Genomic DNA, 15,008 nt, shown 5'->3' with positions numbered 1-15,008 from the left:
GGCTGGGGGCGGCGCCTGCCGAGGCTGGGCCATGGCGCTGGCGGGGAGGCTGCTGCCGCTGCTGCCGCTGCTGGTGTGGGCGGCGGCGGCGGCGGCGGGGCCCCCGGAGCCCGCCGAGCCCCCGCTGCCGGCCGAGCCCCCGGACGCGCTGTTCGCCGCCGGCGCCGAGGCGTACGCGCGGGGCGACTGGCCCGCCGTGGTGCTGCACATGGAGCGGGCGCTGCGGGCCCGCGCCGCGCTGCGCTCCCGGCTGCTGCGGTGCCGCCTGCGCTGCGCCAACTCCACGGCCGGGCCGGCGGAGGAAGAGCCCCGGTCCCAGACCGAGCCCGAGCCCCCGCTCCGCGACCTTCTCTTTTTCCGGGGGCTGCTGCGGCGCGCCGCCTGCCTGCGGGGCTGCGGCCCCGCCGCGCCCTCCCGGTACCGCCTGGGCGAGGAGCTGGAGCGCGAGTTCCGCAAGCGCAGCCCCTACAACTACCTCCAGGTCGCCTACTTCAAGGTACGGCCCGCGGGGGGGCGGGGAGCGTCCCGCGGGGTCCTCCCGGTGGCGGAGATCCGCGGGCGGGGGGGGCGCCGGTGGGGGGGGGGGGGGGGGGGGTGCCGGGCCCCGGGAGGGGGCGATGCTGGGGGCCGGGGCTCGGGGGCCGGCGCCCGGGGGCCGGCGGCCGCCCTGGCGGCGGGGGTCGGGAGGCGGTCCCGGGCCCTCCCCGCCCTCCCCGGCTCCCCCCGCGGTGCCACGTCGGGCCTGGCCGCGGCCCGCCCCGGGCCTGCCGCGCAGGGGGGCGAGGAGCCCAGGTACCGGCCCCTCTGCGCGCACACAACCCCGGTACCGGCCCTCGAGGGCTGCGGGGGCGGGGACGCGGAGGCTCGGCCCGGCCCCGGCCCGGCTGGAGGAGGCGCAGCGGCGGGGCAGAGCCGGGTTGCTCCCCTTTGGGTAGGGGGCGGCCGGACAGGACGGTTCCGGAGGTCTTTTCTGACCTTTATTGTTCTGTTCCCTGACCCCATCGGGTCCCTGGGGAGCTTCCCCTCAGCGCAGCGGGCACGGGCCGCAGACGAGCGGGGCGGAGGTTTCGGTCCCGGGATGGCCGGGAGGTTCCTCACGCCTCCCGCCACCCCCAACCCAGATCAACAAGGTGGCAAAGGCTGTGGCGGCGGCGCACACCTTCTTCGTGGCCAACCCTGAGCACGTGGAGATGAAGCAGAACCTGGAGTACTACCAGATGATGGCGGGCGTCAAGGAGGCTGACTTCACTGACCTGGAGGCCAGGCCGCACATGGTGAGCACCCCATCCACGGGTTTTATCCATAGGGGTTACAAAGCTGGGTTTTGTTGGCTGGGATCGTGGTGACAATCCTAAAATTCCTGGCCATGGCTGGATGTGGGGAAGAGGAGATGGGTCTGCTACCAAGGGGCACTGGGCAGCATGGGCTGAGTGGCTTCGAGGGCACATCCCCTGGGATGCCCTGGGAGGGTGACAAGGGCTTTCCTGCAGCAGGGGCTGTGGCAGGAGCAAGGTTCCCCTCTCCCAGGGTTGCCCTCGGTGCTGTGGCGGCACTGCGGTGAGGGGATGCTGCAAGGAGCAGCAGGCCCCGCAGTCATTCCTTAGCCTGGCTCTCCACAGACTGAATTTCGGCTAGGCGTGAGGTTTTACACAGAGGAGCAGCCGGCTGCAGCTGTCCTGCACCTGGAGAAGGCGCTGGCGGAGTACTTTGTGGCAGACACCGAGTGCCGCGCGCTCTGCGAGGGGCCCTATGACTACGAAGGCTACAACTACCTGGAGTACAACGCAGATCTTTTCCAGGCCGTGACAGGTAGGAGTGTGTGTACAGCATCCTGCCTGACAGCCTGGGGACTCCCCTGATTTCCCTGTGGGGTGAGCATGCATCTCATCCTGAAAAGGGCAAGCCCCATCCTAAATTTTGCTAGGAGGAGCCTGGTCAGTAAGTTGTAGGAGGTGTTTCTACCTGCTCAATGCTGGGGATGCTGCCCAGGATTCACCACACACTCCTAGAGGGACATGGAGAAACGAGAGGGACCAGCAGAGGGTCACCAGGACACAAGACTGGGAGGCTGGGGCTGGGAATGAGGAACACCTCCTTCCCTGGAGGGTGGCACAGCTCTGGCACCAGCCCCACAGGAGCTGGGGACCACCATCCCTGGGGGGTTCTGACACTGAAGAGCCCTGGTGCAGTTCTGGCACCAGGTGGTTGGCGTGGGGACCACCAAGGTCCCATCCACCAGCCCTTTGGTGAATGCAAGCAGTGACGTGGGTATTTTTTCCTACCAGATCACTACATGCAGGTGCTGAGCTGCAAGCAGGGCTGCGTTACAGAGCTTGCCTCGCAGCCTGGCCGGGAGAAGCCCCTGGAGGATTTCCTGCCCTCGCACTTCAACTACCTGCAGTTTGCCTACTACAACAGTAAGCAGCTCGTTGCCCCGTCCTCTGCTGGCTGGGACTCCAGCACCTGGCACTGCTGTCATCACCACAGGCGTTGTGCTCTGGGGTAGAAATAAAGGGCAGGCCCTTCTCCATGGGCAGGAATGTGCTGCAGGAGAGCTGGGTCTTGCTGCCCTTGGTTGCAGTAAGTCTCTGTCCCCCTTTAGACGCCAAATTCCCAGGAAGCTTCACTACAGCCTAGAGAAGTATTTCTTTTTTTTTTTTTTTCTTGCCAACTTTCAACCTCAAACTCCAAATGACAGAGGCATCCTCCAGAAGAGTTAGTTATAACCCAGGCAAATGCGCCTCTGTTGTTGTTGTTGTTGTTCTCCTCCTTAGAAAAAGTTGAACTATTTCTTTGCATATTTCTCCAGAAGGAGGAAAAAATGAACCCCAAGAAGACTGAAAGGATGGAATACTGTAGATGAAAGTAGGTCAGAGTGCTTAAGTGGCTGAAAATTGCAGGTTGGTCTGGAAATGGTTGGGTGTTGCTGTTTGGAAATAGGCTTTAAGATATAATTTCCAAGCATGAAAACTATCCAGCCAGTGGCATTGATTTCTGGTGAGGTGGAGGTGGGAGAGGGCCTTGGGCTGTTACTTCCCCTTTGTGGCAGTGGTTATCTTTCCTCCAGAGTATCTACCCTTGCTTGCAAGGGAGACCTTTTGCAGAATAACAAGAGTTTTCTCTGTTGTTTCTCCTCTGCATCCCCATTTACTCCCTCTGATGCACTGAAAGCGTCCAGCCTTAGAGCTTATGATCTGTTTATTCTGCATTGGACTGGGCTTGCCAGTGTGTCCTCTCCCTGATGACTAGCCCCTGCCAAACCCCTTTCATCCTCCCCAGTCGCTGTCCCAGCAGCGGATCATGCCTGTGCTAAAGCTGGACACCAGCAAGGCAGGGAAAATACGTGCCATAACAGTTCTGTTTCTCTTTCCAGGTGGGAATTATGAAAAAGCAATTGAATGCACCAAAACCTACTTGCTCTTCTTCCCGAACGACGAGGTGATGAACCAGAATTTGGCCTATTATACTGCTGTCCTGGGGGAAGACCTGGCCAGGCCCATTGAACCCCGAGAGGTGGGTGACCGGCTGGGACGAGACAACATGGGGACAGGTTCTGTCCTCTTGGGGCTCACAGCCTTCGCAGAGGTTTCACAGTCAGCTCTGGGTGGGCTTGCGGTGGGAGTGGTCACCCTCCATCAGCAGGGCGGAGAGGAGTGGATGGATGAGAGACCTGCTGGCCTCAGACCAAAAAGGAGAGTCTGACTGATCCATGCTCATGTGTGCTTCACGCCTCTCTGTCTCCTGTCCTGGGCGATGTAACAGGTGGTTTTGTGAGCAAGTCCCAAGGCAAATCTGTTCCCTGTGCTGCTGGGTCAGGGCAGATAGGAGGGAATACTGCTTGTTAACAGCTGGAACTTAGCTGAGACTGAAAAACATCGCTGACTAAATAGCTTTGGCCAATTTGCGTGGCCAAGTGAACGCTTGATTGCTTACACAAATTGAACAGCTCTCCTGGGAGAGGTTTGGGAGAGGCAAACAGACTTTTTTTTTTGTGAAGGCATGTATTTGAGAGGGTCAAACCCACCTCTGCTACATGATTGGACAACTGAAGTGAATTTGCTTTAAAAGGAAAGAATCTCACTTCAAAATAGCTGGGGCCAAAGGCTCTGGTGCTGCCTTAGAGGTGGTAGGCAGGGATTCAGGTCTCTGCCGTGCATCAAATGGGGCACAAAAGGGAATCTGCTTCTCCAGAGCCTCCTGCAGGAGGGACATGTGTCCCCCTCCATGTGCCTTTGTCTCCCTCATCCTGTCCCTAGGGCTCATCCACATAGGAAAGTGCAACCAGGATGGGGAAGTCACTTGCTCCCTAGCTGCCAGAGGGTCTAGGAAATGAGAGCAGTGGGTCTGGAGGGAGGCCCATGGGAGCGAAGCAAATCCCACACCCTCCTGCCCTCACTCAGGATGTTTCCAGAGCAGTTGTGCACTGCCCTGACCCATCCCTCTTGTCCCTTGCCCCAGGAGATCCGGGCATACCGCCAACGAAGCCTGATGGAGAAGGAGCTGCTCTTCTTCAGCTACGATGTCTTTGGGATCCCCTTTGTGGACCCGGTGAGTGGCGTTAGACCTGGCTGGTTGTGGCAGTCAGAGGGGACATGTCTGCAGGGGAAAGGGATGAGCGGTTTGTGTCCGAGCTGGATCCTCGTCCAGCTCCTGATGTTGCTGTTGTTGTGGCTGCAGGACACGTGGACCCCCGAGGAGGTGATACCAAAGAGGCTGCGAGAGAAACAAAAGTGAGCAGCTGCCCGAGCCTTCCTGATGGGGAGGAAACCAGTGGGGAGTACCCCGCTGCCTTCCTGGGATTTGGGCTGAACTGGGGGGCTGCAGAGTCGCTGCCAGGGAAGTTATTTGATGTTGGAGCTGGGAGAGGCTGCTGGAGGGCAGCACTTGGTTCTCCAGCTTGGCCCTTGGGTCACAGGGTTGGGTAGGCCACCGTGAGTGCTTTGGGGCAGGGGGGTGAGGGCTGTGCAGAGATGACGCTCTCCCACCTTGGGTTTTGTCACCAGCCCCTAGACACAACTTGTCCTGTCCTTGCCTTGGCATGCCTTGTTCCTGACATGGGGACAGTGGGGCTGTGGAGCTGATGGCCACTGTGTGCCCAGGGTGGAGCGGGAGACAGCGGCACGCATCTCGGAGGAGATCGGCAACCTCATGAAGGAGATCGAGACGCTGGTGGAGGAGAAGGCGAAGGAGTCTGCTGATATAAGCAAGCTCATCCGAGAAGGTGCGGGGAGCTTTGGGTCAGGGGATGAGGGAGAGGGACCTCCGTGTCCCCGGTGCCAGCCTCCAGTCCGTCCGTGCAGGTGGTGGCAGGAGCAGGCAAAAGGCTCTCGCTAACCACAGCACCCCCACCAGCGCTGTACGCTGGGGCCAGCAGCCCCCAGCCCCATCCACGTTCCCTCCTGATCCCGTTTGTGCTGCAGGTGGCCCCTTGGTGTATGAGGGAGCCAGCGTCACCATGAACTCCAAGGCCTTGAACGGCTCGCAGCGCGTTGTGGTGGATGGGGTCCTGTCAGCTGAGGAGTGCCGGGAGCTTCAGAGACTGACCAACGTGAGCACGGGGAGGGAGGAACGGGCAGAAATGGGGCAGGGATGCTGAAGGGTCACATCCCATGGTTCAGAAGTCGGATGGGATAACATCAGCTGGGTTTTGCAGGCAGCTGCCTCGGCTGGGGATGGCTATCGTGGGAAGACATCTCCTCACACCCCCAGCGAGACCTTCTATGGCGTGACCGTCCTGAAGGCCCTCAAGGTTAGGATGGCTGTGGGGAGGGGAAGAAACAAGCTGCGGTGATGAGGGAGGGGACTCTGAAGGCAGGCGGCTGCCACTGCAGGCCTCCTGGGGCTGCCTCAGTTGCCATGCCAGGTTCCACGAGGGCTCCTGCCCCAGGGCAGCCGGCAGCTGAGCCCGTGTCCTGTCTGCCCCCTGCAGCTGGGCCAGGAGGGCAAGGTTCCCCTGCAGAGCGCCCACCTCTACTACAACGTGACGGAGAAGGTGCGGCACATGATGGAGTCCTACTTCCGCCTGGAGGTCCCGCTCCACTTCTCTTACTCCCACCTGGTGTGCCGCACAGCCATCGAGGGTGAGCACGGCCCCGGGGAAGTGTGACACAAGGAGAATCAGGGCACCTGCTCTCCTATCTCGTTTCCTAAAAGGAAGGTGTGGGGAGATTGTCCCTAAGTCTGGTTGGGGAGATGAGCAGCCCTGTTGGCTCTCCAGGCAGCTTCATACCCTGCTGGGTTTTGGAGCTCGGAGGCATTTGGGGTTGGGTGCAGGGGGAGGCTGTGTCTGGAGGGCAGGAAGAAATGCCATGAGACAAGTCCATATGGCCAAGTTGCAGCGAGTGGAAGGGCTTTAGGCTACAGGTGACCTTGTTATCTCCGTACATGTGGTGCTTGGGGACAGGTCACCACCCTGCAGGGACAGAGGGGTCCTGAAATGCCAGGTCTTGTTGCACCCTAGATAAGCAAGAAGGCCGGAGTGACAACAGTCACGAGGTGCATGTGGACAACTGCATCCTCAACGCGGAGGCCATGGTGTGTGTGAAGGAGCCACCAGCCTACACCTTCCGGGATTACAGGTACTGAGGTGTTTGTGGGCCAGAGCTTCTCTGTCTGAGGGCATTAAGGCTTAGCGGCAGGTGGGCCAGTAGCCCCTGGGGTGGGAGGGCAGCCTATGCTGGGCTCTCCTGCCTCTGTCTCTTGCTGTGGTGTTTGGGGAGCTCCAGACCTACCTGCTCGCTGAGCTGCGGTCTGGGGTGATGGATGTCACCTGTGCTTGTCCCCTGCTTTCTTTAGTGCCATCCTCTACCTCAATGGGGACTTTGAAGGGGGAGCTTTCTACTTCACAGAGCTGGATGCCAAGACGGAGACTGTAAGTACCTCAGCCCCCTGTGCATCTGTGTGCAACCCCGGTACCAAACCCCCCTCCTGCTCACTGGCCGCCAGCCTGCTGCTGTCCCCTGGGACAGTCCTCCGTGCCAGTGCAAGGGGCTACTGCGAGTCGGGGGCTGACTTGTCCCCTCGCCCACCTGGTGTAGCAGGTCCCGACCAGCGTCTCCCTTGCAGGCAGAGGTGCAGCCCCAATGTGGCCGTGCCGTGGGCTTCTCCTCCGGTTCAGAGAACCCTCATGGGGTGAAGGCTGTGACCAAAGGCCAGCGCTGCGCCATTGCCCTCTGGTTCACCTTGGACCCACGGCACAGTGAGCGGGTGAGCACCTCAGCCCCCTCTTCCCTGGCAGCAGAAAGATTTTTTGGGCTGTCATCCCCTACCCTTTGTGGAAGCAGGGGGTAGCAGGGTCTGACATGAGCTCTGCTCCGCAGGAGCGTGTGCAGGCTGACGATCTGGTGAAGATGCTTTTCAGGGTAGAGGAGGTGGACTTGCTGCAGGAGACAGGCACAGAACAGGAGCCACCAGCTCTCACCGCCACTGATGGCTCACATGCAGCAAGGAAGGACGAGCTCTGACACTCCTGCACTGCCAGGGCCAGCACCACCAGCTTCAGCCTTTTGGGACATGGTTGCTGCACGCAGCTTTGGCTGCTCAACCCTGGGGCGCCAGCTGGGACCTACCTTGTGGCCGATGCACCCTGTGCAGGAGGGGGAGCTGGGGGTGCCCTGTGCTGCTCCATGGCATCCACCCCCCTGCACCAGAGCTGCCACTGACCTCAGGGTGCCGTGGAGATGAGCAGCCAGACTCAGGGGGGTAGAGGGGAGATGTGGGGCAAAGGGAGGGGGAGGATCTTTTACAGTTGAGGACTCAGTACCAAGGTAGCAGTGTGGGGCTGTGGGGGCTGGAGCCACTCTAAATGTGCCTTAATGCTTTGCTCGAGCCCACTCTGCACCACCGCTACTTCAGTGCCTTCTGCAGAGAATCGGTGAATAAAGGTGTCTTTCCGAAGAAGCTGCTCGCCGCACAGCTCCCTGGAGGCACGCTCCCGGCCGTGCCATCAGCCCCCGTTTGGGCCCTGCAACCCTGTTGCTGTCCAGGCGAGGGCAGCAGCCCTAGCACCGGCGGGCAGCACCCAGCGGCTCCTGGCCTCTGCCCTGCAGCAGCCACAGGGCAGCGGCTGCGGGAGGTGCTGGGGACTGGGTGCCTCAGCTTATACTAAGGCTTGCTGCCCAGCAGCGCTGGGGCTGGGGCACGGGGGGGGAGCAGGGGCACCCTGTCCGTGCCCAAAGACCCAACCCCTGCAGGGTTTGGCCACCAGTCCTGCTGGAAAGTGGGCAAGCACATCTGCTGCGCCGCTCGCCTAGCGCAGCGCCCCAGGAAGTTTTGGCAGCGCAATGCAGCCCCTAGATTAGCCCCGCAGCATCCCCCAGGCAGCAGGGGCCTGGAAGGGACCCACGAGCTTCTTGCTGGGAGTAGGAGGGAGCTGGGGCTGGCGTGGCGGGGGCTAGTTCACCCCACTTCGGGGCTCTGCCCTCGTACTGAACAAGAAGGACATTGAGCACCAGCTGAACAGGGCAGCGAATTGTTCCCGGGGGTGCTGGGTGCCCCGGCCATTACCATAACCATCTGGGGAATGTGAGTAAATGGTCCCACCACCGGCTGCCTGCGAGGGGGCCCTGCGCTGGTGCTTGGAGGGGGCGAAGGGCTGCTCTGGTGACCAGGGCAGGGGACTTGGGCACAGGCGGGTGGCCGTAAGGTTGCTTTCTTTGGGTGGGCTCCAGCAGCAGCTCGTGCCCTCCACCAGGAGGGGTTCCCCACTGTCCCCCCGAGCATGGCAGCCTGTCCAGGGGAGGCAGCCGGCCCCCCGTCAGCCGGCCCTGAGCGTGAGCTGACTGCAGATGAGGGCGGTTAAAGATTGCCAGGCCCCACAGGAGGCCAGCGTTCCTCCGGCCCTATGGCTGCCCGCACCCACCACCCGTCAGGCCGTGATGGGGGGCACCGTGCCCACCCCAGCTTCGTGTCCGGGGGCTGACAGAGCAGCCTCACGCCCCGCAGCCTCGTGCCAGGCCACCCGCGTGCCCCGGCCCCGTGCCAGATTCCTGCGGCTGCCCCCGCGGCAGGGGGGTCCTGGCCCCAGCGGCCGTGCAGGGGCTCCTCGCCTCCCCCAGCCGCCCCCGGCCCCTGGGGCACGCTGCGCCCCCCTTGGTTTCCCTGGGGGTCCCCACCTCCCCGATCCGCCCGCCGGCCCCTCCGCCTTTCCCCTCAGGGCCCGCCGTCCCCTCCGGGGTCCCTCCTCTCGAGGAGACCCTCCCTCACCCCCTGCAGCCCGCGGGCCCCCCCCTACCCCAGGACCCCCCCCCCCACCATCTCCCCGGGCCCCTCAGCCCCTCCTGCGGCCCGAGGGAGGGCGGAGCGGGGCGGGCCCGGACACCGCCCCCGGGTCGAGCCGGGCCGGGCCGGGCCGGGCCGGGCCGAGGCGGGCGCAGCGCGGCGGCGATGGGCGGCGGGGCGCGGGAGCTGGCCGGGTACCTGGCGGCGCTGGGCGGGTGGGTGGCGGCGCTGGCCGCAGCGGCGCTGCCCCAGTGGCGGCAGAGCTCGTACGCCGGGGACGCCATCATCACCGCCGTGGGGCTGCACGAAGGGCTGTGGATGAGCTGCGCCGCCCAGAGCACCGGGCAGGTGCAGTGCCGCCTCCACGACTCGCTCCTCTCCCTCGACGGTGCGTACAGCGCGGACGGGGCCCCCGGGGTCCGACTCCCATAGGGCTGAAGCCCCACCTCCAAGCGTCCGAGCCGCCCCCTACCCCGCACCACCACCACCACCCCCCCCGGTGGGTCTGAGCTCCCCTGGCCCCTCCGGTGCTCCCAGCAGGTCTGAATCCTTCCTCCCGCCGTGTCGGAGCCCCTCTAATGGGCCCCAGCTCCCCGATCTGCCCGTTTTGTGGGGCCGAGCCTCCCCCAGCCCCACGGCTCTGAGCTCCCCTTGGCCCCCTCTTAGGTCTGGGCACTGCACAGGTCTGAGCTCCTCTGGCCGCTGCAGTGGGTCAGAGCCCACCCCCAGCCCCGTGCTCCCTGATCTCCTCTTCTGGGGGTCTGAGTCCTGCTATAGGTCCGAGCCCTTCATGCTTCTCACTGTGTTTGAGCCTCCCGATGCACCCATGGTTTGCTACGGGTTAGAGCCCCATCGTAGGCCTGAGTCCATCTTATGCCCCTGGGTTTGAGCCCCTCTGTGTGGCTTTGTCCCCTTGGCCTCTGTGGGTTTGAGCCCCAAGGCAGGTGTCATGTGGGGGAATGGGGGCTGCTCGGTGGGGACATCGCTTGGGGACATGGTGCTGCTGTGGGCACGGTGCCGCGGTTCCCACCCTGGGAACTCACAGCGAGAAGAGGAGCATGGCAGGGAGGAAGGTCGGGGTGTGGCTGCATGGAACTGGGAGAGGTGCCCTGAGGTGAGCCGAGGTCTTCTGGCACAATGCACAATGCCTCTGGGCACAGGAGCAGTGTGTGGCTGGCCCCTGGCCCTGACTGCACAGGGGGACCAGGGTTAAGGACCAGGGTTAAGGACCAGGGTTAAGGACCGGTTCATCCTGGTGGGAGGTGACTTTGATTTGCAGACTGCTGTGGCTGAAAGCTCCTGCTGCTGAGCAGCTTTTTCTTCCCCCCCTGCAGTTCACATCCAGACCTCCCGGGCTCTCATGGTTATTTCTCTCCTCCTGGGTTTCTTTGGCATCATTGTGAGCGTCGTGGGCATGAAATGCACCAAAGTTGGTGAAGAGGATCCCGTTACCAAGAGCCGCATTGCTGTTGCTGGGGGTGTCCTCTTTATCCTCTCCGGTAAGTGGCTGGGCAGGTCCAGCCCATGGGTCCTTGCCCTTCTTCAATGCAAAAGAGCTCAAACAGCTTTTGAAGGCTTGTTGGCAGAGAAAGGGAAGAGGGAACAGTTTGGTGATGGGCTGGGTGTTGCTGATGTTCAGTGTTTGATGTCCAGGTCTGTGTACGTTAGCGGCCGTGTCCCTGTATGCAACACAGGTCACCTATGAGTTCTTCAGTGCCAGCACCCCGATCAACGCAAGGTAGGAGTTGTGCCCCCAGCCTGAGGGGCACTCTTTGAATCCCAGCTTGTCCCGACACACCTGCACGTTTCCTGGGTTTGGGCAAGGCGCAGGGCAGGCAGATGTGCCTGCAGCCAGGGCAGGATTGGGGCTGTGCCTGTGCCACCCTGCAGTTGTGACACTACGGAAGTCCTTCTAGCACTTTCAGTCCTGGTTTTAAGCAGCTGATTAAGTTTTAATCTTAGTGCTACTGCTGACTTTACGCTGAGACAGTGTAAGAGCGGTCGTGTGGGGTTTCAGCACATGGGAGGAAGAAAGCGCGGGGAGCAGCCCGATAGCTGCAGGGAATCCTAAAAGCAAGATCAGGCCAATGTGAAGCATGGGGGGGCTGGAGAGAAGGACACTCAGCATCTGCCTCAACGCTGCCAGCAGCCTCCTCGTGGCTTTGAGGGCCTGGGTGTCGCGGGGGTCCCTGTTTCTCTTTGCACCCCCGCCTTTTGCACTCCCGGTCCTCCTCCCTGATGTCCCCCTCTCTCTTGCCACAGGTACGAATTCGGCTCAGCGTTGTTTGTTGGCTGGGGGGCCGCCAGCCTCACCATGCTGGGGGGCTCCCTCCTGTGCTGTTCCTGCCCCACCAAGGAGCGGCAAGGACAGCAGTACTATCGGCAGTCGCAGCCCTCAACAGCTCGGGAGTACGTCTGATCCCTAACCCTGCTCTCCCTCTGCCACCAAACGCCTCCCTCCCTTCCCAAGAGCAGGCCAGACCCCGGTGCTCCTGCCCGGCACGGCGGACGCCGCACGGTCCCTGGGCACCACGCGAGACCTTTCATCTACTCCGAACACACCTATTTCTCAGGGGCTTTTCCAGCTTCCAGGTCATGGCACTGCATGCAGTGCAAACCTCTAGATTTTTATTTTTGTTATCAGAGTTCCTGAATCCAGCACTGCCAGGCTCCCCAGGGGAAGCTGCATGTCCGCCCCCAGCCCCAAGCTGCTGGGGCTGTGGGTGGCTGGGCCACGTCCCGTGGCTCTGGCCCCTGTGCCCAGCGCCGCTTTGGCAGGTGCTGGTCCTGCGGGGGTGTGAGGCACAGAGGCGCTTTGTGTCGCAGCCCCCACGCCACACGCGGCTGTCCCTGCATGCCTCCGTGTGTCCTGCAGCCTTGCCGTCAGGATCCAGTGCAAAGTTTTTCCAGGTTTTCCAGGGAAAAGGATGCTGCCAACCTGTGTTGGACCCGAGCAGCAGGAAGCCCACCCTGGGGCTTGGTGCCCCTGTGCCCTGGCCTTGGGATCTTAGGAAACATTCCTGCTTTCACGGTGCAATTATTCCCTGCCTGGCTGCTGTCCCAAAGCAACATTTTTATTTATTAATTCTCGTTTTGAGCTCACAAGGAATTAGAAACGGCTCTGGCCAGTGGCAGCCTGGCAGTTGCTGGTGCTCCAGCTGAGCTCTGTCAACTAAAATCTGACCTGGGTGCATTTTTCACCAGGCACAAGTACGTGGCCTTGTCAAGCAGAAGAACAAACTCTGGTTTTGGTCAAATTAAAGCAGGCAAAAAAGGGGACTTTGAGCCACAAGCAGTGGTTTGTTTTTATTTTGGTGCCCAGAGCAGCTCTTTCAGGTAACTCAGAGATGGACAGACCTGTGAATTTTGATGTCTTCCTGCTGTTTCCAAATCCCCCTTCCCCGACAGGATTCCCTGGAGCGTGCGGTGAAGTCTTTAAGCTCAGGAGCACTAATTGCCACCACCTCTGCGTACTGCGTCTTGGCTGTTACTAACTGCTCTGAACCTCCATCACTCCAATTTCTTCTGTAAATCCCCCGAAGGCCCTGTACTGCCAGCTGTCCATCTGTTGTGTGTGGTATGCCAGCTAAACCGCAGGAAACCAAATGGTGGAAATGATCCAAAGAGCCTGTTTTTTTTTTGTGTGTGTTTCATTTTTAATTACTATTTTTTTTAATCCCAATTACCCAAGTAGTTGATTTCTCCCTGCTTATTTTTGCTTTATGCCCGTGTGTGCGGCTTTGGTTCCTGGCTAAATTTTGCCAGTTATCCCTTTTTTGCAGCCCCACGTTAAAGGATGGGCAGTTTCTCCTCGCGTTGGAGGGGAAGCCGCGCGGTCTCTGCCCTGGGGTTGGTTTCTCTCTGGCAGGCAGGACTAACAGCCCTCTCTCTCTTTTGACTTGCAGACCCCATGTAAAAATATCTTCACCCGTCAGGGGAGAGCAGTGCTTGTAGTCTGTCTTCACCCATCAGGGGAGAGCAGTGCTTGGTCGGCTGAACCCAGCTGATGGGTTTCCCCTCAAAAAATACACACCAAAGCTACTGCAGTGAGGACTGAAAAGGAAAATCACGCTTTAAAAAAATAATAGTTGAAATATGTTTTTATATAAAGAGCACAGCGTTGTGTAGAAGAATGTTTCTATTCTTTTAATATGAAATTATATTAACTTTCCTATGGGATGGACACCGTGGGAATGGCACTGTTCGGGATTTCTAAATTTTTTTTTTCCTGATCGTTTGTACTAAAAATTGTGACTCAGTGGTATTAAAATATTTCCAACTACGGCTATCTTTCTAAAGTCGTCTCTGTCCCCCGTCCAAATCTGGGCCTCTTCTGAACAGTCCCATGCAAGCGACCGCCCTGCCGGACTGCGGCAGCCTCCTGCACGGCGAGGTCTGGGCAGGGGCTTCCACCAGACGACCTCCCTGTGCCAAATATTTTTGCCTGTTGCCGGTTCTTGGGGCAGCACCGTGGCCAATGCCCTCCTCTTGGCATGTGGGGAGGCATCGGAAATAATTGTGGCTCATAATAGCTGGCCACAAAGACTTGAGCCACGCTAAACAGAACTTTTGCCAGTGCTCGGGGCAGGTGCTATCTCTCAAGCCTTTTGCCATGTGTCACCCTAAAAGTACAAAGCGTGGCATTGAAGACAGCTTAATTTAGCCTTAAACCCATGGGAAATCCCGGCTGCCCCATTCAGGGGGGCTGGCCCAGCACCTCGGCAGGGCCCTTCCTGGGGTGAAAGCAGTGGCATCCTCTGCTGTCACCTCTCACATGGGGGCTCCAGGCTGGGCTCTCCTTTCCTAAGAAGTCCCGTTCTTCAGTGCAGTGCTAAAACACCTGCAAAAAAAAATCTGGAAGAGGAGCCCTGCAAGCTGTAATCTCTTTTCCAAGAATTCAGGGCTGGGTTGTACCTCGCTGGGCAATAGCCTGTCCTCCCCCATCCTCCCCTGTCCTGCCCATGGCACCCGGCTCACAGATACACCCCGTAGTCCCCCAAAACAGAGATTTGGGGTCCCTGGTGACTCCTGTGACATCACCGGAGGCCATGCGAGGTCTCAGCCCTGCGGCTCCCTGGGAACAGCCACACAGGCTGGAGGCACATCAGAGAGGGGGGAAAAAATAGCTGAGCTGCAGCAGCGATAACGTGTTTGGGGGCATAAAGGCCCCCACTGTCCTCCAGACAATCCCTTGTGTGTTTTGCACATGGCAAAGTGGAACAAAATATGGGAACGAGCTGCCAGACTTGCTGTGATGGCCCGCAGCTCATCTTGCACTGCGTGGGATCTGCCTCCATCCAAATCACGCTGCGCAGAGTAAAAAGAGCAGTTTAGGGCTTCTTTTCTCTTTTTCTTTGCTTCTTATATAACCAGTATGCTGAACAGCAGTTAGGTTTCTGGTTGTACGTTTTGGTGGCTTGCTTGCTTCCAAAACACTGGGAAATAATAGTATTCATTTTATTCATTTTTCCATCTCCTGCCTGGAGGAAAAACCTCTTTGGCTCTCTTTTTCTTCCATTTGTAGCCATACGAGATTCCCTGCACGGCATGCTAAAACAGAAAGGCTCAGGCGCTCTGTCAGCAATATTTCTTATGCACCAGTTTTACAAACCAAGTAGGAAACCAGATCTGACCTTCATCCAGTCTTCACTTGCCAGGGGAATTTAATTACTTATATTCTGATAGATTTGCCCCCTGCCTGTATCTTTTCAAACCCCAAAAGATTTCAACTGAGAATCAAACAGGTGGACTCATATATTAAAAACTGACCGATTAAAAGAGCAGAAAAT

At 59.8% G+C, this 15,008-nt stretch overlaps 2 protein-coding genes across 2 annotated transcripts; both read left to right on the top strand.

The window, feature by feature from the left end:
* Positions 1-24: 24 nt before the first annotated feature.
* On the top strand, positions 25-7,899 carry P3H1 (prolyl 3-hydroxylase 1). Its single transcript, XM_035567814.1, has 15 exons — positions 25-496; positions 1,122-1,274; positions 1,620-1,809; positions 2,286-2,417; positions 3,374-3,513; positions 4,459-4,548; positions 4,678-4,730; positions 5,100-5,221; positions 5,421-5,548; positions 5,654-5,749; positions 5,930-6,080; positions 6,461-6,578; positions 6,796-6,871; positions 7,066-7,206; positions 7,320-7,899. Exons 1-15 carry the CDS (start codon positions 32-34, stop codon positions 7,461-7,463), a joined length of 2,199 nt encoding a protein of 732 aa, XP_035423707.1. The 5' UTR covers positions 25-31; the 3' UTR covers positions 7,464-7,899.
* Positions 7,900-9,384: 1,485 nt separating this feature from the next.
* Positions 9,385-13,346, top strand: CLDN19 (claudin 19). Its single transcript, XM_035567830.2, has 5 exons — positions 9,385-9,607; positions 10,554-10,718; positions 10,873-10,957; positions 11,482-11,628; positions 13,125-13,346. The coding sequence occupies exons 1-5, from the start codon at positions 9,385-9,387 to the stop codon at positions 13,171-13,173; spliced, it is 669 nt and encodes a 222-aa protein (XP_035423723.1). The 3' UTR covers positions 13,174-13,346.
* Positions 13,347-15,008: the final 1,662 nt, after the last annotated feature.

Source organism: Cygnus atratus, chromosome 21 (assembly GCF_013377495.2).
Source record: "Cygnus atratus isolate AKBS03 ecotype Queensland, Australia chromosome 21, CAtr_DNAZoo_HiC_assembly, whole genome shotgun sequence".
In the NCBI taxonomy this organism is placed as follows: Eukaryota; Metazoa; Chordata; class Aves; order Anseriformes; family Anatidae; genus Cygnus; species Cygnus atratus.
This window is presented reverse-complemented; position numbering and strand designations above follow the sequence as displayed.